The sequence below is a fragment of the Ambystoma mexicanum genome, chromosome 13, assembly GCF_040938575.1.
Source record: "Ambystoma mexicanum isolate Mex_15411 chromosome 13, UKY_AmexF1_1, whole genome shotgun sequence".
NCBI lineage: Eukaryota > Metazoa > Chordata > Amphibia > Caudata > Ambystomatidae > Ambystoma > Ambystoma mexicanum.
This window is the reverse complement of record NC_090938.1, coordinates 701,324,177-701,347,775: the sequence shown is the minus strand read 5'-3', so window position 1 is coordinate 701,347,775 and position 23,599 is coordinate 701,324,177. Positions and strand designations below refer to the sequence as shown.

General features: G+C 48.8%; 1 protein-coding gene across 2 annotated transcripts in view; it reads left to right on the top strand.

Moving 5' to 3' along the window:
• GABBR1 (gamma-aminobutyric acid type B receptor subunit 1) overlaps positions 1-23,599 on the top strand; it is an 844,797-nt gene that overhangs the window by 289,986 nt on the left and 531,212 nt on the right. For both annotated transcript variants that reach the window (XM_069634794.1, XM_069634795.1), the window contains one exon: positions 14,150-14,353. In XM_069634794.1, the coding sequence (XP_069490895.1) occupies positions 14,150-14,353 (204 nt within the window). The remainder of the gene's footprint in view (positions 1-14,149; positions 14,354-23,599) is intronic.

Here is a 23,599-nt window from a genome sequence, read left to right as displayed (position 1 = left end):
CGTAGCCTTTCCAGTCGATTAGGTAGAATAGTTTTGATTTGATGATCTTGGAGTCCAAAATGTTTTTAACTTCAAATTCGGGCTTTCCATTCACCTGTATGGGTTCTGGAGGTCTGGTCAGTCTGGTTCCAGGTTGCATGGGTTTCAAAAGAGATACGTGAAACACAGGATGTATTCTCATATGGGTTGGCAAATCTAATTTAACGGCCACTGGATTAATTATGGCCGTCATTGAATATGGTCCCAGGTATTTGGGGTTGAAGGTGCGAGGTCCTTTTAGCGATAAATGTTTGGTGGACAACCAGACTTGATCCCCAACCTGGTATGAGGGGCATCGCTTCAGTGTTGGTCTGCTCCTTTTTTGTACCTTTCTTTAGCTTGTTGTAGATGTGCAGTCGCTTCCTTGAAAGCTTGGGTAATAACAGAGTGCAACTGATCCACGGCGGGTGTTACAAGATCTTGAGGTGGGTCGAGGTTGGAGGTTCGAGGATGAATTCCATACAAGATGTAGAAGGGACTCTTCCTGGTTCCCGAATGAACTGAATTGTTGTATGCATATTCAGCTATCCAAAGGATGTCCTTCCAGTTGCTTTCAGACGGTTGTAGCATGCATCGTAAATATTGTTCGAGAGTCTGGTTTGTTCTCTCGGTTTGCCCGTCGGTCTGGGGGTGATGGCTGGTTGAAAGTCTTACATCGATTTGAGCTGACCGACAACAACTACGCCAAAGGTGAGAAATAAACTGGCTTCCTCTATCAGAGATTAGTACCGACGGGAAGCCGTGTAACCGGACAATGTTTTCAAGGAATTCTCTGGCTAGTACTGAAGCTGAAGGTAAGCCTTTTAGCGGAATGAAGTGGGCCATTTTAGAAAACAAATCCACAATAACGAGAATAGTGTTGTACCCGGAACAAGAGGGTAAGTCTGTGATGAAGTCCATGGAAAGGGTATGCCAGGGACACGGTGGAATGTCTAATGGTTGCAGAAGACCAGCCGGCCTTTTCTTTTGACCCTTGTTTTGAGCGCACACACCACAGGACATCACAAATTCTTTTATGTCTTTTCTCCATGAAGGCCACCAGAAGTGTCTCTTCACTTTTTCTGTGGTTTTGGCGATGCCAGGGTGACCCTCCATTAATGAATCATGATAACAGGAGATTACCTGTTTTTGTAAATCGGCGTGTGGTAGGAATAATCGTCCTTGGAAATAAGGCAAGTCATTGTTTACGGTGAAGTTCTCTCCTCTTTGTAATCAGATCTGTAAGTCTGATGGGGTCACAAGTTGTTTAGTTTTTGCCTCAATATCCTCGATGGATTGCGAAGAAATCAGACCAAGATCCTTTGTTCAGGAATTATTGGTACGGGTTCGGGATTGACAACGTTATCTCCCATTCCAATTCGGGAAAGAGCATCCGCTTTGCCGTTCTTGTTGCCCGGGCGGTAAGTGATCACGAAGTCAAATTCAGCAAAGAATAGAGCCCAGCGAAGCTGTCTTTAGGATTGAGCTTTGGCGGTTTTCAGATACTGTAGATTTCGATGATCGGTGATCACCGTAACCGTGTGTTTGGCCCCGAGGAGATAATGCCGCCAGGCCTTAAAGGCAGATTTAATAGCTAAAAGCTCTTTGTCCGTGATGGTGTAATTAATCTCAGGCGCCGAGAACTTTCGAGACCAAAACGCCACAGTTGGTTAGTCTCTGGATCCCTTTGTGATAGAACTGCTCCCATTGCTAAGCTGGAGGCATCGGTTTCAATGATGTAAGGGAGATCCGGGCGTGGGTGTTTCAGTATTGGCGCCGAGGTGAACTTGGCCTTTAGCTCTTGGAAGGCTTGTTCAGCTTCTGCAGACCATTCAAAGCGCTTATTTTTTCTTAAGAGGGATGTGATGGGTTGTACCACTCGTGAAAACTCTGGAATAAATCTGCCATAAAAATTGGCAAAGCCTAGCATGCTTTGAACGCCTTTCACGGAAGTAGGAGATGGCCATTTGAGGATTGCGTCAACTTTTCTCGAGTCCATGTGGACTCCTTTGGGTGTCAGAATAAATCCCAGAAATTCGACCTCGGTGACATGAAAGGCACATTTCTCGAGCTTGGCAAAGAGTTTATGTTGGCGAAGTTTTTCAAGGACCGCCCTAACATGATTTCGATGATCAGCTTCCGAAGATGAGTACACAAGAATGTCGTCTATGTAGACGACAACACAGACATCAATGAGCTCTCTGAGGACGGCATTCATGAAATATTGGAAGGCGGCCGGCGCATTGCATAGTCCGAAGGGCATCACTTGGTATTCAAATAGCCCATACTTAGTGCGAAATGCCGTCTTCCATTCATCACCTTCCTTGATCCGTACCAAATGATAAGCTCCTCGGAGATCAAGCTTGGTATAAATACAGGCGTTTTTCACCTGGTCGAGGAGTTCCGGGATCAGAGGTAAGGGGTATCTGTTTTTTACTGTTATCTGATTCAGAGCAAGGTAATCAATACAGGTTCTGAGGTCACCTTCTTTTTTTGGTACGAAGAACAGAGCCGAGGATGCAGGAGACTTTGACGGACGGATAAAGCCATTGGCCAGATACTGGTCTAAATACTGTCGCAGATGAAGGTTCTCAGGCTCGGTGAGGGCGTAAATCCTACTGCAAGGGGGAGTTGCACCGGGTAGCAGATCTATCTGACAATCGTATGATCTGTGAGGTGGCAAGGTGTTAGCCTGTTCCTTTTGAAAAACATCTTGGAACTCTCGATACTCTTGAGGTAATTGTGGACCTTTAATCGTTGCTGACGCTAGGCCAATGCTGGGTCGTGGATAGCAGGTTGGTGCACACTCAGGGAACATTATCGTCTTTGCTCGCCAATCAATCTGAGGGTTGTGTTTCTCCAACCAAGGGATTCCTAGGATTACTTAGAATTGAGGAGCCTTGATCACGTCGAACACAATTACCTCCCGATGCCCGTCTTGGCCTAGTAACGTCACTTCAGCAGTGGTATGGGTTACCGGTCCGGAGGCGATTTCGGTCCCATCCACCGTGGTAATGACGTCTTTAACCGCCTTTGGACAAAGAGGTAGGTTCATCCTGGAAGCCAATTCGCGGTCCACGTAATTTCCTATTGCTCCACTATCAATGTATGCCTTAATAGCATGCAAACGTTCTGGTTGCTTTGGGTTTACGAGGACCATAGGCATTATGAAGTGCGAGGTCAAAGAACTGGTTTTTAAGCTCGGCAAGCGAACCTCTACACTTGTCGGGCGAGGTCGTTTCCCGGCTCAGGCTTTTCAGAGTTCTTGTCAGAAGCTCCTACTGTCTTCTTAGGTGGTTTTACTGGGCAATCTCGAAGAAAATGTCCAGAGTTTCCACAATAGAGGCACAATTGCATTTGTCGTCTTCTGTCACGCTCTTTCTGGGTTAAGGGACCCTTTACGGCCCCAATCTGCATAGGTTCAACGGTGTCGACCCCTTTGGCGTTGCTTTGTGTTTTCGTGAATACTCAGGTTTCAAACCTGGATCGGTCCGCCTTTCTGTTTTGGAGCCTATGATCCAATTGGACCACCAAATCAATATATTCCGAACAGTCCTGAGGAGGATTCACGACCTGGGCAAGGACGTCTTTAAGTTCACCACGCAGACCTCTGTGAAATAGCGTGATCCTTTTATCCTCGGGCCATCTAGTTTCCACGATTAACCTATTAAAAGATGCAATGTAGGCTAAGAGGTCCTGGTTGCCCTGTCGCAGGGAGAGGAGTTCGTTGTCCAGGGCCTGCCCTTGGGAATGTCTTGCAAAAAGTCTCTCCATACTCGCCTGGGAGGCTGAGAAGTTCCGAAGAATTGGGTCATCCTGTGTAACCAGAGGGATCAACCAATCAGCGGCGCTACCGCTAAGATACGAAAGTACAAAGGCTGCCTTGGTCTGGTCAGTTGGAAAGGCTGTGGGTCTACAAAGAAAGTGCAGTCGGCATTGATTTATAAACACTGCAAATCTTTTAGGGTCACCAGAAAAGCGTTCAGGTGGTGCCAATGGCACATTTCCAGGTAGGTTGATTTGAACGGGATTGGTTGAAGTAACTGGGGTATAATTCCCCCCTGAGTTAGGTAGAGGAGTTTGCCCCGCTTGACTCTGTAATAACTGTCTGGCGAGATCGTCAGTTCGTTCTTTTGACATTATCAATTCCCTCTTAAGGGCGTTCGTTTCCTGGCGAGCAGCATGGACTTCAGCTCTTAATTCCCCCAACAACTGGGCCAATTGGTCTGTGTCGGAAGTTTCCATAGCGCCTGGGTAGGAGATTATGGGTAGGCTTCGCGTTCTGTAATGCTCACCTGATTCCCACGGAGGCGCTGACCCAAACTGGACTGCTACAGTTGCTTCTATGACTATGATGAGGCGTAGAACTCGGAAGACGCTCTGGGCAGGACCTCCGAATATTGACTGTCTGGCTTGTAAGGTGAGTTTTCTGCAGGTGGAAGAAAAAGGGGTAATTACAAGCTGGTTGGATAAGTTCTCCCACCAATCTTCTGCTTTTCCCACTCCTTGGTTCTCGACTGGTCTCCAAGAACTCTCACCTTTGGTTTAGTAAAGCCGAGCTCTCCATCCTGCTTCTGGTGCAGGGGCGCGTGGAATCCAGTTACGTCACTGGATGATTTCAGTGTTTAGGCTTAGTGTCCTTTTGTCCTTATTATTATTATTATTATTATTTTTGTGGCTTGTAATAGTCCTTCAAGTGCCGAGGAGCTGTTGGCAACACCACCACAGCTGTGCAAGAAGAGGCTCGTGAGTATAGAAGATCTGAGGCCGCTTCTGAAGGAGCACCCTTTTATATTGTCCTTTTCTGTCTTTCAGGTGCCGAGATGCTGTGGGCGATGCCGCCGCTGTTGCACGTGCGGTGGCACGTAAGTATAACTGAATTGTGGCCGTTTCCAAATGGGCGCCTCTGATAATGTCTTTTCCTTCCTTTCAGGTGCCGAAATGCTGAGGGCGATGCTGCTGCTGCTGCGTGTGAAGAAGCGCGTAAGTATTACTGAATTGTGGCCACTTCAAAATGGGCACCTCTAATAATGTCTTTTCCTTTCTTTCAGATGCCGAAATGCTGAGGGCGATGCTGCCGCTGCTGCGCGTGAAGAAGCGCGTAAGTATAACTGAGTTGCGAACCCTTCGGCTCGGACACCACTAACAATGTCTTTTGTCTTCCAGGTGCTGGGATGCTGCCGAAGCGAAGGCCGCGGTGAACTCCGGTGTGATCACGGATGGATAAGGTAAGCGAGCGCAGCTGCGAGCGTGTTGCCTGTTTTTTAACCTTATGTCTTTATTTGCAGGTTGTCGGAGACTGGACTCTTGTGGCTGAATTCTGGTGAGTAGATGTTCCTGTGCCTTTTCTTCATCCACAGGTTGCTGCTCGAGAAGCTGAGGGTGTGTCTGGACCTGGAATGCAGGAGCCGACTCGGTGAGCGTCCTGCTGCTGTTGCAGAATAACGCGAAGCACGTGAATTCTATCGGGCGTGGTTTAAATAGTGGAGAAGTGCTTTGGTGCGTATTCTTCCTCCAGCCTCACCCAGGTAAGAAAAGAGTTCTTGTAACAGAGGATTGGTCCCTCCCAGCCAGTGGCTGGGACTTCACCCAGCTTGGATTGTTCTAGGTGAGTATGCAGCATGGTCTGCCACAGGTAAGTCCACCCAATCACTACTGCACACTTTAAGAATATGAGCCCGGCGCCCATGGCGCCGGGACTGTGGTTCCTTATGAGCCTGGCGCCTAAGGCGCCAGGACATGGTCCAAAGGGCCCCTGTGGGGGTCTGCTGGAACCGGGGGTGTGGATGATGAGCCTGCTTCCGGGGACGCTGGGCCAGTCTTGGCTCCTCGGGAGTAGCGCTCATGACAGGTATATCCACATATTCTCCGTTTGTGTAATCATGGGAGAATGTTTTCGCCGTCTTGAAGATGCCTCTCGCATGACTGGCATTAAGGTTGTTTTCACTTGCTCCTGACGTGTTTGCCGCATTTCACAAATCCATGTCTTCGGTCTGGCTGGCTTTTCGGCATCGGCATAAGGCTGCTTTTGGACAGCATTACTCATCATTATCAGTATCCCCTTGATTACTGGCACAGATGTGACATTTTTCATTGGTAACAGCATGCCGTTTAACTCTCCCAAATGGAGTCCATTTAGTACCACAATTACAACAGCCAGACGCAGGATCTACAAGGCAAACCCAGAAAAGAGATATCAGTGTGGTACATCACTCTCTCAGGTAACATTTGTCTGCGGGCACATATTGCCATTTCTTTCTACCGGGCTCCATTACTAAAACTACTTGGTCTTTGCCTGATGCAATGACATCTGCGGGCACTGGTGGGCCACTTGGCCTTTCCACCCACACCTTCGCACCCGGTACCATACTGTCTGAAGAGCCAAAACCACGATCCCCACGGGTAGTTAACACTGTAGGAGGCTCCCCCTTCTTAATCATGGACAACTTAATGGGAATGATAATCAATTGGGCCTCCCGATCACCCTTGTGGATCGGTAACAATTGGTCCCCACTATTCATCAGGATGACTTTGATCTCGCCTTGGTAATCAGCATCAATTACCCCTCCCAACACTTGAACTCCCTTCAATGGTAGGCCAGATCTAGGGGCAATCCATCCCATATGCTCTGGGGGAATTTGTACTCCAATCCCTGTTTCAATTACAACAATCCCTCTTGGGTCTAATCTGATTTCTTCATGGGAATGCAAGTCTACCCCTGCTGACTCTGGAGTCGCCCGATAGGGAGCTAAAGGACCCGGGGTAATTTCCCAGTACAATAGGGTTTCTCTGACTGAATTGGGTTGAATCTGTAAAGTAGGAGTCATTAGCCGCATCAAAGGAGTTTCATTCTCATTCACAGGCCTATTGTTTAATACTTGCACCGCATCAAACACACGATCACGCCAGCCTGCCAAATTGACATCTCCAGATTTGCACAGCTGTTCTTTCAACAACCCATTCATTCGTTCAATCAGCCCTGAAGCGGCAGGGTAATAAGACACATGGTAAAGCCACTCAATGCTCCTTTCCTGACAATACTCCTGTATTAGTTTGCCTTTGAAATGTGACCCATTGTCACTTTGAATCTGCAAAGGCACTCCGTAATATAATATGATCTGATCTAACAACCTGATGGTGTTGAGTTGTGTTGCACACTTGCACGGCAAAATCATCAGATATCCTGAATATGTATCCACAATAGTGCATGCATACTGACAACCTTTACTGATTGGAAGGGGACCGATATAATCAATCTGCCAAATTTGACCTGGTAGTTTTCCTCTTCGCAATGTACCCCGAACAATCTGAGGGATAGGCCTATGCTGTTGATGTTGGCACACTGGACATTGCAAAAAGATCGTTTTCACTACCTCTAAAGGAATACTGATTCCTCGAGCTTGTGCCCACCTGATAGTAGCCTTTTCTCCAAGGTGCCCACATTTCTGGTGAGCCCACTTGGCCAAACCCTCCAAATCGTCTTCCTGAGCCTCCGCATCTACAGATGAAATCTTGGTATGTTCGTCTGCAACATAATTAAACCAACGTTCTAATGAGTCTGTGGCACAATGCGCGTCCACATGATACACAGTGACTTCACTTTGTGATAACATTTCTGCAATATCTCGCCACAGTTCTTTTCCCCACAACTCTTTTGAATGAATCTTCCACCCATTCTTTTGCCAGGTTGGCAACCACACCGCCAATCCATTCGCCATTGACCATGAATCCGTGTACACATGACATCGACCAGGGGCCTCTTGTTTCAATGCTTGGTAAACTGCGTAAAGCTCTGCAAACTGACTGCTCTTCCCTTTCCCTGACGTTGTCAACATCTTTTTTGTTTTGGGATTGTACGACACTGCTTTCCATTATCGCTCAGTTCCCACATATCGGGCTGAGCCATCCGTGAACCAGGCATGCTCTGTTTGCTCCACGGTCAAATCGCTGTAAGGTACTCCCCATTTCACGGGAGACTCACGTTTTTCAGGCACTTCCGGTGGTATGTAATCTGAGGGCCGTATGTTGGCTACTTGCTCATGTAATTTCGCAACTCCACCTTTCCCTGATTTGGCTCTGTCTTGAATGTACCATTTCCATTTAATTATGCTGGCTTCTTGAGCATGTCCTATTCTATGCATTTTAGAAGAGATCAGTACCCAGTGCATGATTGGTATTTCTGGCCTCATCAATACATCATGGCCCACCGTCATTTGCTCGGTAACAACAAGGGCCCAATAACATGCCAGCAACTGCTTCTCAAACGGAGTGTATGAGTTACCAGCATCGGGCAACTTACGACTCCAAAACCCCAATGGCACACGTTTTATGTCCTGTTCCTGCCACACACTCCAGTTAGCATAATTGTCTTGTACAGACACATTCAATTCCACTTCGCCTTCCTTCAATGGCCATAAATCAAGCACCTGCTGCACGGTGTCTTTCGCCATCTCAAAGGCTTTCTGCTGCTCTTCCCCCCACTGATACTCATATTTCTTGCGTGTCACTTTGTAAAGGGGGGCCAATATCTGCCCTAAATGGGGAATGTGCTGTCTCCAAAACCCAAACAGCCCTATAAACTGCTGAGCTTGCTTTTTGTTCATTGGAGTGGTGAATTCAAGTATTTTCTGTCAGGCTTTTGGCACCATTTCTCGATGCCCATTATGCCACCGAATCCCCAGGAATATCACTGTTTCAGCTGGGCCTTGAATTTTATTCGGGTTAATCTCCCACCCTTCCTTCTTCAACCCTTCCATTATGACATTTAACTGACTTTGCACACTGTGCTCATCCTTGCCCTGAATCAAAATATCATCAATGTAGTAAGAGATTTGTATGTCAGGTTTACACAGTATCTTATCTAAGTGCTCTTCCACCAGCCGGTGACAGATAGTCGGGCTATGTATGTACCCCATAGGTATCCTTGTAAAGGTGTACTGACGCCCGCTCCAAGAAAATGCGAACTGCTCTTGACACTCTTCGGCAATTGGCACAGAGAAAAATGCATTGGCTAAATTGATCACTGCATACCAAGTCCCTTCAAACTTTTGGACATTCTCAATCAAGGTAATGGCATCTGGGACCGCGGGCACTAAGGGAGGAGTGTCTTTATTGAACTCACGGTAATCCACGACCCATCCCCCTTTTTAATAGGCCAGAGAGGATTGTTCCATGCGGTGGTGATAGGGCGTAACACACCCGCCTCCACATACTCTTTGATGGTGTCTGAAATTTCATTGTGCCCCCCAGGAATGCGGTATTGCTTCATTGCTACCCGCTTGGTTGCCACAGGCACTTGCACTGGGGGCATCTTCAATTTGCCTACGGTAATGGGTGTACAGGTCAATGCACTCACCCCAAACTGGTACGTTTTACCTCCAAGTCCCAAAGTCAACCCTTCCAGAATGTCAAAGCCAATTATATAGTCAGGTATCGGGACAATCAACACTTGGTATTTCTGCCTATTCAAATTGCCTATTTTCATCTCCACTTTCGTTTGTTCTGCGGGGGTCTCCTTTCCCCCGAGACCTGTAATAGTAAATTGTTTGCCTTTAAATGGTGCTGGATTGCCATGAATCAGAGAGGCCTCAGCCCCGGTGTCTATCAATGCTCGCACCCCTTGCGTATTTCCTGGCCCCCAAAAAATCTTAACATCAACATGGGGCCGCCTATCAACTTTTATGCGAGCAGACGCTGCCAGAGCTTGGCCGTAGCCCTAGTCAAATTTCGAATGAGTGTGACTTGACTCTGCCTCTAGCATTGCACTCACCACCTTCCTCAAATCAGCGTATGTTGGCTGGTACGGGGAAGGTGTCCCCATAGACCCTTCTTCTTGTTCTTCCTCAGGAGGAGTGGAAGGTGAGGTGTCCCCCTGTGGATTGGTTACTACCTGTTTCTTAACCTGTTTATAGCGCTCTTTGGCTGAAAGTCCTCTTTTTTTGGATAATTCATACATTACTCTGGTTTCAATGCCATCAATTTCTTCTCGCGGCACACCATCTTTTAACAAAGCCAGAAACATGTCCTTTCGGGACACTCGGGAGTCTCTACTATCTTGCCTCCTGCCTTCGGTTCTTCTCTCACTACGCCCCTCTCTCTCCCGTGGCTTGTCATCACTCTTGTCCCACTCCCCTAAATCTGCCAGTTGCCGAATGGCATTCACTACCTCATCAGTGGGTTTGCCCATCATACCTACGAGCAAAGTCATAATGACACTTTTGTATGCACGTGGCGCAGTTCTAATCACCATGTTTCGGGTTGAAACTGAGAGCGGCACGGCCCCCATGTGTCCTGGAGCATCTAGCATCTACGTGAATTGCCTCTTTCATAGCATGCTCTCTGACCTTTTGAATTGCCTCTCTCAAAGTATACCACTTTGTTTCCTAACTAGGCCAATCTGTGGTAATGGGGTATTTACGGTTACATGCTTGGGCTGCTAGGTGCAACAAAGACACCTGTGCATCTTGACCATTGTCATCAGGGGGCGGCCCTGCCCTTAGGACCTCCTTTCCATTGGTGTCAGTTGACAAGGGTAGAACATGCGGTGAGTCCGTGGAATCTACCAACAACCCTGCAGCACCCCCATCTAGCAATCTCACCATCCATATCAATAAAGGTTCCCCTGATTTTTGCCTCAAACGGGTAATAATTTCCCCAACCTCCTGCTGGGTGTAATCCTCCAGCGTGGTTAAATCCACCACTCTGCCTGCCGGATTCTGTGGGAGGGGTCCGGCTCGCCATCTTCTAACTGGCTTAGCCGCCGCCACTGTTTTCTGCTTAATTTCCATCGTGGAACTACTCTCTGGACTGGTGGAGTCAAAAATATCACCATCCCACTTATCCGGGTCGCAGCCCACAACGGTGGTAGCGATTACAGCTGCCACCTTTCTTTTGCTGACCCCTCCCCGTCTTTTCCTATATTTGTAGCGAGCTACTCTGACTGCTGCCCTCTCGGCCACAGCCTGATATGTGTCAGCCTTATCTTTAAAAAGTTTCATTTGAATCTGCTGCATTAACACAGTCTGCCTTTCTGCAGCCAGCTCTCTTTCTAATCGCAAAACCTCATTTTTCATTTCCAAATTCTTTTGATGTATTTTCCTATAAGCATGCAAAAGAACCCAACCTCGCCTACCTAATGCAGCGCATTCTCTGCCATGTTCCACTGGAACTTGTTGCAAGCACACTATTATATCAGATGGATCAGCATCTCCCAATCCCTGATCCCATGTTTCACTTAGCCCCGCGCCGCATGCCCACGCCTGGGCAAATTTATCATATGGACTCTTAGTCCAGCCTGGAATGATAACATCAGAACATTCACCGCCAGCGGTAACACTCTTTTTCCTGAACAAACTACTCATTACTGCAAACAAAACAAAACCTCTTTATATCTATTCTTTTTTCTTTCCACACTGCAATCACTCCCACACCGGCAAAGGAGAAAAAAAAACAGCTTAACACAGTTCAACACTCACTGCCAAATTACTTTCACTTGCAAGGTAACCGAAGCCTATCTACGTTCAAACAGATTCTTGAATATTTGGAACAATTCATCACAAATATCCTGTTTGTGACGCCAAAAATGTATTGCTCTCCCATAGTGCACGGACAGTCATAAATCACCAGTACAATTACAGAGCCAATACTTTGAACGCAGGAAGACGCAATAACTTGCAATCACACACTCTTAGAAAATAATGAGCACTTATAGTGCTATTTATTCAAAGCTTAGAAGCAACCAGTGATAACATAGAAATAAATCATAGAAGATACAGAGAATTCAAAAGAAAATACATCACCGTGAGCGTAACTGGATTCCTCATCTCGCCAGAAGCGGCTGGAAGACCCCGATAACAGCCAGGCCGAGAGCACAACAGCCCACAGGTATGCCGGACAGAAGCGCCCCCCCTCCGGCTGAAGTCTCACCTGACTGCTCAGGGGTTCTGCATACATGCACCCTTCAAAAAGGGGTGGCGATTTCTCGAGCCTTCTGGCAACGCACTTGCGCATTGATGAGCAGCCGTTGGTTGCCAGCTGGGTCAACCGACAGTACCCTCAAGGAGCAAAGTGCCTCCCTCCTCTAAAAACAAGCACCACGGAAAACAGTCCCATAGCTCATAACAAGACAAAACAAAGTTAGCTTTCCCAGCAGAAATGTCCTTGACTGCATACCAGGTTTGGAAAGCATGTTTTCTTCAGCATCGTGAATCTAGCTCTCAGCAAAATGAGTGCAGCTTTTCACTGCGGCATGAAGTAAATATCCATCATGGCTCCGAGCGCTCCCAGAATGCACTGCGCATCAGCGCCATGTTTTAGCTCAATTATCCAAAGGAAAATGGCACAAATGAAAGGCGTCCTCCTTGAGTGATCATGCCCCAGATATACATGTGCACTGAGGTCCAATCTGGGGGCCCTGCCCTGGTGGGGTCCTCTCCTGTACCAAGGGGGCTGCATGGGTGTCCCTGTACGCCTCTGTAAACATACCGTCAATTGCTGTGTATTTGGGTCTCATTTTAGAAATCCCTGTACGTGACGCAGAGGGGAACTTTTGCGTTTGCACTGGGGTGCAAACAGGTCCCCTCCTCATAATTGTCATCATTTGGGTGGTGTAAAGTGGAGGAGAAATCGCCTTCACGCCTTCTTTTTGCACTACGCAGTGCACAGTCATTGAGTAAACGCTGCCTGCCATTTAGGCATGACATGCAGCGTTTACAATGGATTTGTGTGGAATCCACCTGCATTTTGCTGGTGTCTAAAACAGGCTGGTGTAAATTCTGTTGCATTTGTGTGGAGGAGGGGAAGGGGTAGGCAGAATAATACATTATGATCCATGCCCCTTCTGCGCCATACAAATACATGATAAGGAGGTGTGACATAAAAAAAAGGCATTTCATGTTTACGCGTTCACTTTACACATTATTTTTACGTTACTCCTCATGGAAATTGAGCTCCTCCATCACTGCTGTGTGCTTGTCTGCTGGCCTTCAACACAAGTGGTATCAAAGATGCCAGGTACGCTCGATCTCCCCCCCTATCCCTCCCTAAAACAGAGCGATGAATTTATGCGAAAGCGTTGATATCCAACAAAAGTACTCCTCTTCGGGACCCTAAAACTACAATCCTGCTTTTAAAAACGAAACTATTTCCGAAATACCTCTTCTCCAACCTGACCTGTTACCAGAGCTTCTTGAATTATTCAACATGTAATAAAAAAGTAATACATATATTTAAAAAAACATGTTTTCAGATGAATTGCTTAAAGACTACATTACTCTAATATTATGTGCATTACATCGCCTTCTCATATCCTACTTATTTCACGTGCTCTCTTCATCACCCCCTATTTCCCTCCTTACCTCTCTCGCCCAGTTTACCGCCTCACACCACGCTCCTCTTTTCCCCACTCATTGCCTCTTCTCCCTCTGGTGGACCTTATTTCCTTCCCCTACATTTTCCCTCTCCAGTTGGGCCTCCCTAACTTCCCTTTCATTCCCCGTCTTCCCTTTTCCAACCCTCACCCTCTTATTGCGCTCTCTAAAGTTGTTTTCCCTATTTCTCTCCATATTTCTGCTGATCCAGGGGTCTTGCACTGCAACCTTTGGCTCCCAAATGTTTTGGACTACAACTCCCATCCGCCCCAGCCAGCATAAACAATGGTGAAGGATCTTGGGAGTCACAGTGCCAAACATCTGGACAGCCACAGGTTGCAGTACCAAAATTCTCACCACATCTCAAACGTGTTTTCATCCTTCCAATGAACCTTATCCTCCCTCTCACTAAACTTTCATCTCACTTACCTTCTCTCACTCACCCTATCTCATTAAACCTTTTTCTCGCTCTTTCTTTCACTGTTTCACTAACTTTTGTGTTCCTCACCTTCTTCTTTTCACACTCTTTCTCTAACATTGTGTCTCACCTTCTCTTCCTAAGCTTTTGTCTCACTAACTTTCTTTTACACTCTCTTTTGTGGCACTCAATTACTCTCTTTTGTGGCACTCAATTTCCTTTCTCACCTTCTCTTATTCACCTCACTAACCTTTTGTCTCACTTACATTCTATCTCTGCCTCTCATCCCTTTTGTCACCTTCATACATTCCTAGCTACTTCTAAAGTCATGTTGTTCTCTCCACAGGATGTAAGACTATCCATCCTCCTCGAGAGGGCGGGATCCGATATAGGGGTCTCACCCCGGAGCAGATCCGAACAGTGGAGTCCCTTCCTTTCGACTATGAGATTGAGTATGTGTGCCGGGGAGACCGGGAGATTGTGGGCCCCAAAGTACGAAAATGCCTCCCCAACGGAACCTGGACAGACATGCAGCATCCGAGCCGCTGCCGTGAGTATGGGTCATGAGAGAGTGCCATACATAGCCAGAGAGCAGTGTGTACACCCAGCCGGTACTTTTACACCTTTAGGACATCAAAGAGATCTCTTCACAACCAGAGGTCTTACACTAGGGTGCAGAGGGTTCCCCGAAACCAGTGCTCTTACACCATCTAGAGAGCAGAGTTCCTCCTATACGTCGCTCTTACACCATCTAAAGCGTAGCGAGATCCTTGAAACCAATGCTCTCACACTATCTTGACAGCAGAGAGTTTACCACAGCCAGTGCTCTAATACCATCTGGTGAGGAGAGACTTCCTCAAACTCACGAACAGTGCACTTATATCACCTGGCAAGAGAGAGGTCACCACAGCTAGTCCTGTTACACCATCTGGAGAGCAGAGAGTTCTGTGCAACCTGCACTCTTAGACCTTTAGAGAGCAGCAAGTTTTCCACAACCCGCTCTCCTACTCCCTCTAGAGGGTAGAGAATTCCCACAAGCACTCTTTTAAAACCATCTAGAGACCAGAGAGTTCTCCGCAACCTGCACTCTTAGACCTTTAGCGAGCAGCAAGTGTCCCACAACCCCCTCTCCTACTCCCTCTAGAGGGTAGAGAATTCCCACAAGCACTCTTTTAAAACCATCTAGAGAGCAGAGAGTTCTCTGCAGCCCGCACTCTTAGACCTTTAGAGAGCAGCAAGTTTCCCACAATCCGCTCTCCTACTCCCTCTAGAGGGTAGAGAATTCCCACAAGCACTCTTTTAAAACCATCTAGAGAGCAGAGAGTTCTCTGCAGCCTGCACTCTTAGACCTTTAGAGAGCAGCAAGTTTCCCACAACCCGCTCTCCTACTCCCTCTAGAGGGTAGAGAATTCCCACAAGCACTCTTTTAAACCCATCTACAGAGCAGAGTGCCCCACAAGCAACACTTTTGCACATTCAACAGAACAGAGAGTTCTTCGCAACCAGCACTCTTACACTCTCTAGACAGCAGAACATTCCCCACAGCCCACCCTCTTGCACTAGCTAGAGAGCAGTGAGTTCCCCATAGTGAGTACTTGGAGCATAGAATTCCCTCCATCCAGTCTTGCAGCATTCGAAGATATCATTCCCGACTAGCTGTGCATGTACACCATATAGAGAGCAAGGAGTACCCAGCAAGGGCACGTCCCTGAACGCCACTCTATTGAAACATTGATTGCTTAATGTAAAAGTTAATCAGGGTGGTAACATCTACATGGCCTCGCTGGACAGGTCTTCAGCATTTGATTGCATTGTATGCAAGCGGTTATGGGACAATATTGCTCGGGTACAACGTTCCACTGAAGTTGGTCCTTATCTGTATCCCTTCACTTGATATGTTAAACCATATCGACAACAAAGACTTCCCCACAAATAGCACTCTTGCACAATATAGCGAAAAGGGTTTCCCACAACCTGCATGCCTACATTATCTAGAGAGCGGAGTTCACAACAACCTACTCTCTTACGGTATTTAGAGAGTAGAGAATACGCCACAAGCAGCATCCTCAAGCTATCCGGAGAGCAGCTAGCAGTCCTCTACCACCAAGAATGCAGAGAGATCCCCATACCCGTTCTCATACACAATGTAGAGCAGAAACATCCCCACAAGCATCACCCTGAAACAGCTAAAGGGTAGAAAGCGCCCCACAAAAACACTCTTGCACCTTCAAGAGAGGAGGAGGCTCCTCACAGCTAACACCATCACCAGAGCAGAGAGTTCAAAACAGCCAGTGCTCTTACACCATCTAGAGAGCAGTGAGCTCCTCACAACCAACAGTCTTGCACCATCTGGAGAACAGAGATTTCACCACAACCAGTGCTCTTACAACACCCAGAGAGCAGAGTGCACTGTTACACCATGCAGAGAGCAGAGGGTCCCCCACAACCTGCTCTATTATAAGATTTGGAGCAGGGGTTTGCAACCTTTGGCTACCATGCTCTCTCGCCACTGACTATTGTGGCTAGGCGATGGGAGTTGTAGTCTAAAACATCTGGAGAGCCACATGTAGCAGACCCCTGATCATCTAGAAAGCAGAGAGGTTCTGACCACCTGCCCGATCACACCATCTCAGGATAAGAAATATCCCTACAACCTGATCTTCTCCTACTACATGTAAAAAGCAGGTGGCCTGACACCCAGCACTCTTGGACTTGGAGAGCCCAGACTTACTCACAAGCAGCGTTCTTACACTGCAATGCAGTGAGTTTGCACAATTAGTTCTTCTACACCACCGAGAGAACACTGCAATCCACACCTTTAATAGAGTTCTACACAACCAGTGCTCCTACACCATCTGGGCAGCGGTGAATTTCCTACAACCAGTGTTCTTACACCATCTGGAGAGCAGAGAGTTCCCCACAACCAGTGCTCTTACAATATCAAGACAGTAATAGAGTTTCACATAACCAGTGCGTGTTCTTACACCATCTGGAGAGCAGAGAGTTCCCCACAACCAATGCTCTTACAATATCAAGACAGTAAGAGAGTTCCACATAACCAGTGCGTGCTCTTACACCATCTGGAGAGCAGAGAGTTTCCCACAACCAGTGCTCTTACAATATCAAGACAGTAAGAGAGATTCATATAACCAGTGCGTGTTCTTACACCATCTGGAGAGCAGAGAGTTCCCCACAACCAATGCTCTTACAATATCAAGATAGTAAGAGAGATTCACATAACCAGTGCGTGTTCTTACACCATCTGGAGAGCAGAGAGTTCCCCACAACCAATGCTCTTACAATATCAAGACAGTAAGAGAGTTCCGCATAACCAGTGCGTGCTCTTACACCATCTGAAGAGCAGAGAGTTCCCCACAACCAGTGCCCTTACAATATCAAGACAGTAAGAAAGTTCCACATAACCAGTGCATGCTCTTAAACCATCTTGCGAGCAGAGAGTTCCCCACAACCAGTGCTCTTACAATATCAATACAGTAAGAGAGTTCCACATAACCAGTGCTCTTACACCATCTGGAGAGCAGAGAGCTCCCCACAACCAGTGCTCTTACAATATCAAGACAGTAAGACAGTTCCACATAACCAGTGCTCTTACACCATCTGACGAGCAGAGAGATCCCCACAACCAGCGCCCTTACAATATCAAGACAGTAAGAGAGTTCCACATAACCAGTTCTCGTGCACCATCTGGAGAGCAGAGAGTTCCCCACAACCATACCATTTAGAGAACAGAGTGTTTCCGAAAACTAGCACTCTTTCACTATTCAGAGAGCAGCAGGTTTCTCACAACCAGTGCTCTTACACCAGATGGAGAGCAGAGAGTATACCACAAAAACTGACCTCATACCACCTAAAGAGGAAATGATTCCCTACAATCTGTTCTCACACACCATCTAGAGAACAGAGAGTTCCCCATAACCTGTGTGTTTACACCAACTAGAGAGCAGAGAGTTCCCCACAAGCAGCGCTCGTAAACCATCTAAAGAGCAGACTGTCCAACAATTAAGACTCTAGGACCATCTAGGGAGCTGAGAGTTGCTCACAACGTACATCATCTAGCTAGAAGGGAGCTCCCCACAACCAGCGCTCTTTCACCATCTATAGAGCAGAGAGTTTGCCACAACCAGTGCTCATATTCCATTTAGAGAGCAGAGAGTTCCCACGCCCATTGCTGTGACACCATCTAGAAAGCTGAGAGTTCCTCACAATCAGCACTCTTATGCCACCTGGAGAGCAGAGATTTTCCAAAACCAGCACTCTTTCACTACTTGGAGAGCAGCATGGCTTACCATACCCACTGCTCTTACAGCACCTGGAGGGCAGAGAGTTCACCACAAAATGTGCTCTCACACCATCTAGAGAGCAAAGAGTTCCACTCAACTGTGCTCTTACACCATCTAGAGAGCAGAGCGTTCTCTATAAATTGTGCATTTACACCATCCAGAGAGCAGAGTTCCCCACAACAAGCACATGCACACCATCTAGAGAGCAGAGCGTTCTCTATAAACTGTGCATTTACACCATCTAGAGAGCAGTGAGTTCCCCAAAACAACCATCTAGAGAGCAGAGAGTTGCCCACAATCTGCTCTATTTCTCCATCTGTGGAGTAGAGCATTCCCCACAAGAGGTGCTCTTACACCATCTAAAGGTTAGGCTGCCCTACAACCAGCACCATTGAACCTTCTGGAGAGCAGTGTTCCTTACAAACAGTGTTCTTACACCATCCAGAGAACAGAGAGGTCCCCACACCCAGCTCCATGTAGAGAGTAGAGAATTCCCCACAAGTAGGGCTCCTCAGCCATCTAGAGAGCAGAGAGTACTGCACAGCTAGGACTCATACTATCTAGCGAGCAGAGAATTCCTCATAACTGCCTACCTACATCATCTTGCCAGCAGTGAGTTATTTACAACTTGTCTTCTAAGACACTCTAGAAAGCAGTGAATTCCCCACAAACCTGCTCTTACACCTAAAGAGCAAAGAGTGCCCATGCAATCCATGCTTCACCTTCTAGAGTACATCGTTTCTCCAGCATATGATCTGGTATGGATTCACATGCTCATGAATATTCCCTATCGTCAGGCTGGGAATCCTCTGTAAAAGAAAAACAGTTTCACTTTCACTTACAAACTGTATTTCTCCCATAAACCAATCACTGTATTCTGGGTCATAGTGCCCCCAACCAATGACAGTCGTCGCCCTGAGCCTCTCCTCCGGCAGCGATCTTCTGATTTTTATTGCATGTTTCAGTGCTGAGAGTCCTCGAGTGTGCTCTGCGAACTGCTTCTACGTTTTTTGTGTTTGTCACGACAAAAGGTTCAATTTTTGTTTAAAAAGAGCCTTGTGCTCTTCTCTCCATCTGCCGACAGCAGGGATACGTTGCCAGTGAAGTTCAGCTCCCCTCAAGGGCGAAGATCATCGAAATTTCCAGAAGGCCATCAGGCCTACTTCGCGCCCTCCGACCATGTAGGAGAAGACAGAAGGAAGATCCTTTTCAAGTCCTGCACCAAGCGTGGGCTCCGGAATGTGTTTGTGGATGACAAACACCTGCAATGCCTCTTCTGACTGCATCCGGACCACAAGCAAGGAGATGGCGAGATATTCCGTGGAGTCTCCAAAAAGATGACAAAGGACAGGCACAGTAGACTGGCAGTGTGGCTAAACACCAAGACCTTTGCCCCGTGCCCCGAGCAGGGGCATGCCTCACCCAAAGCCCGTCGGTCCGAGGAGCGGGATTCTAAATCCTGTGAGGGCGCCTCATCCGTGGGGGCCCAAGATCAGGCCAAGCACTGCAAGTCCGGGTCCAGCGGGGTCGCTACAGAACTGGGTCCTTCGGCAGGTAGGGCACGATCAACATCACCCACCGCCTCCATTGCCATCCGGCAATCAAGCTCCTCCTCAAAGAGGAAGTCATCCAACTGCGGGAGAAAGCCGAGAAGCCAAGGAGGAGGAGAAGAAGGCCGAGCTGCCCAAAAAGCCCATGCAGCACAGGAAATGTCTTGTTCGACGATAGAGCTGGTGGCAGCCGCTCTCTCAAAAGCTAAAGAGGCTGACCCTGAGCGGGTAGCCCCCTCTGTGCTGAAGGTATACCTTCCTCCGAGACTCAAGGCTGCTGTGGTGACTTTAGCAAGGTCGGCCAGCACTCCGGAGAAGGGGACACCACCTCAGAACCCGATTCCAGCCCCTCAGGGTGGAGAAAAGGTGGGGGTAAGGAGGCCTGGATCAGCCCCAGGCCAGGGCCCACCGCCCAAGCCATACCGACAAGGACTTGGAGTCCCTGCACATGTTCCACGAGGATGTGGAAGTGGAGGATGACGACGGCGCGGGGCCTAGTGTTCCCATCAAACCAATTCCTCTGAGGGATGTGTCTCTGGACATCCTATCAACCTTCCACACCTTGGTGTTGGAAATCCAGAAGAGGATGCCACAGTAGCCTGTTTCAACAATTCCCCAGGTTCCTAACCAACAGGCGACGAAGAAAAGGAAGTGCCACCCGACACCCCCATTTCAGCCTCCATATCCGCATCGGGCCCCATCTCCCCCACCAGGCCCAGCCACAGTGACGACGACATCGGAGCAGGCAGCGGGTCCCCCCAGCCTAGGGCCTCCCCACCGGACGAGGTGTGATCATTCCATTTTAAGATCGCTATAGTCTCCGAGCTGTACCAGCTCGTGCCCGAAGAAACCAGGAAGGAGGGCTTCCTGTACCAGTGGCGCAAGGCCAAGAGGAAGACGATTATGGCAGAGCCACTCCAGGATGATGTGTGGGAGAAGGGCTTGGCCCTCTTGAAGAACCCTTACATGGCTCCAGCCAAGTGGGATAGGCTGCAGAAGAAGTACCGGGTACCGGAGTCCTCACCCAAGTGTCTGAGGTCGCAACCATCGCCAGATTCGGTGGTCTCGGCGAGGAAACAGTCATTTAACTCGCCCTCATCGCCGTCAGTCCCTTCCGACAGTGAGGGTAAGAAATTGGACGCCCTGGGGAGGAAGGTCATTTACACTGCGGTGTCCACCATCAAGGCGGCCAACACACTGGCGATCCTAGCCAGGTACGACAGGGAGCTGTGGTACAAACTGGGTCGGATTCCGGAGTTCTTCCCCGACGAACAGAGGATGGAGGCAATCACACTCATTGAGGAGGGAGATGTAGCTTCGGATCACGCCATCACAGTGGTGCTGGACGTTGTCAACACAGGGTTTTGGCAGATGGGGAACGGTGTCAGCCTTCGTCGCCAAGGCTGGATGAAGGCCACCCACGGATTTCCTTTTCGGGAAGGTCGTCGACAAGTCCCTACAGGCCATCAAGGTGGATACAGAGACAGCCCTCCAACAGCACTGCTCTTCCTTTCGTTCCTCCAGAGTAAAGTCGGGCAGGTCTTTGAAAGGTTTCTCCTCCTCATATCGTCAGCCTTCCAGATCCATGACCTAGGAAGCCCACAGAGTCTGTTCCCAGGCCTATGGAGGAGGTGGACAGTGTCGTCGTCACTAGCAGGGCAGGGTGCCAGTGCCAAAGCAAGCCTGAAGCGGCCAGGTCGTCGGGCCCCCACCCGTGCACCCCAGTGGGAGGCCGGCTGACGAGGGTGGTCAGCGAGTGGGAAAAGATCACCACTGGTGGGTGCTGGATGCTCTCGCCCAAGGACATACCATGGAATTTCAACAAGGGTGTCCGCGGATCCCCCTGGTGGCCCGTCAGGAGTAGCACGTCTCTCTGCTCTTGGAGGAAGAGCGAGCTATGTTACGAAAAGGGGAGATAGAGCTTGTTCCCCAGCGATCCCGGGGCTACGGAGTCTACTCCAGATACTTCTTGGTAAGAAAGAAGATGGGGGGGGCTGGAGACCCATTCTAGACCTGCAGCGTCTGAACAAGTACCTCAGGTCTCAGAAATTCAGGATGGTCACGGTGCAACATGTGCTCGGCCAACTGGAAAAATGGGATTTCCTGATGTCGCTAGACCTGGAGCACGCCTACGTCCACGTCCCTATTCCAGGAAACACCACAATTTTCTATGCTTTGTAGTGCAGGGACAGCACTACCAGTTCAAGGCTCTAGCCTTTGGCTCAAAGTCGGCCCCCAGGGTGTTCACGAAGTGCCTGGCTTCGGTGGCGGCCCATCTGCGACTACTGGGGATCCACGTTTACCTGTACCTCGACGACTGGCTCATCTGGGTACGATCGCAAGAGTCAGCCGTCAGACACACGGAGACGACCGTGAACCTGCTGACAGATCTGGGATTCTTCATCAACTATCCAAAGTCCTGCTTGACTCCATCGCAGAACGCGCTGTTCCAGGGGGCTAGACTCACTACGATGGCCTGTCTCACATCACCCTCGGAGAAGAGGGTAGCAGGCATTCAAGGGAAGATGCAGTGGTTGTTGTCTATGTAGACGATTACAGCACAAACTTTCAAGTCATTGCTCGGCATGATGTCATCCTGCATCTACCTCATCCGGCTCTGCAGGCTACAGATGCGGCTTCTTCAGAAGTTCTTGGATGCTCGCTGGGTGCAGGTGTCCAGAAACTTTGCGGACAAGATCACTCTGGATGACGAATTCCATTTGGCAATAAGGTGGTGGGGCGACCGCTCCAACATCGCCCGTGGCACAGGGTTTCAGAACCCTCCATTCCAGGAAATGGTCATGACCAATGCCTCCCTGGAAGGCTGGTGAGCCGAAACCGGACATCTGCTCACCAGAGGTCTGTGTCTGCCGGAGGAGAAGGATCTCCATATCAACATCTTGGAGCCGCGGGCAGTGTTCTGAGCCCTCAAGTTGTTTGTTCTCGTTTCTGAAGGGCAAGGTGGTGAGGATCTTCACGGACAACACCACCACAATGTCCTACATCAGGAAACAAGGAGGCACTCGATCCCAGGTGCTCGCCAGGGAAGTGCAGGAATTGTGGCGCTGGGCCGTCGGAAAAGAAATGTTCCTCGCTCACCTTCACCTAGCAGTCAAGAACACCACATGGACTCCCTCAGCATGGAGTTGCACTCCTGCCACGAATGGGAACTTTTGCAGGATCAGGTGGCATGCATCTTCGCCAAGAGGGACAGGCCCCAGATCGATCTGTTTGCGACGGCGGCAAACTCAAAAGGCCTGAAGTTCGCCAGCAGATTCCACCAGCCTAGGAGCCTGGGGGACGCATTCTCCCTCCCATGGGAAAGAAGAGGTTTCTGTATGCGTTTCCTCCGTTGCTTCTCTTGCTACAAGTTATCAGTACACTCAGACAGTGTCAGTGCAGGATGATACTCATCGCCCTGGTGTGGCTGAGGCAGATTTGTTACCCGGACCTTCTCAGCCTGACAGTGTTGCCTCCCATCAAGCTACTAGCGGTCCTGGATCTTCTCACCAGAGAAGGAACCGCAATCCTTCATCATGACCCAGGATCGCTCGACCTGAGTGCTTGGCTCCTGCAGCCCTATAGTTTGGAGGATATGAGTTGCTGGCGGACTGCCGCAAGGTCCTCACCAAAGCCAGGGCGTCGTTGACTTTGAAATGTTACAGACACAAGTGGAAGTATTTCGCTACGTGGTGCCGGTCACAGAAGTTTACCCCTTTGATGGTCACAGCACCGCAGATTCTTCCATACTTGCTATCCTTGGCCACGGCCGGACTAGTGCATGCCTCGATCAAGGTACATCTGGCGGCAATCTCCCACTGCACCAGGTCTCCAGGAAGGTCTTCACTTTGGTCTCATTGACTTGTCAAGGAGTTCCTCAAAGGACTTTTTCGATCTTTTCCGCCGATGAAGGCTCCTACCCCGGCATGGGAACTCAACATGGTA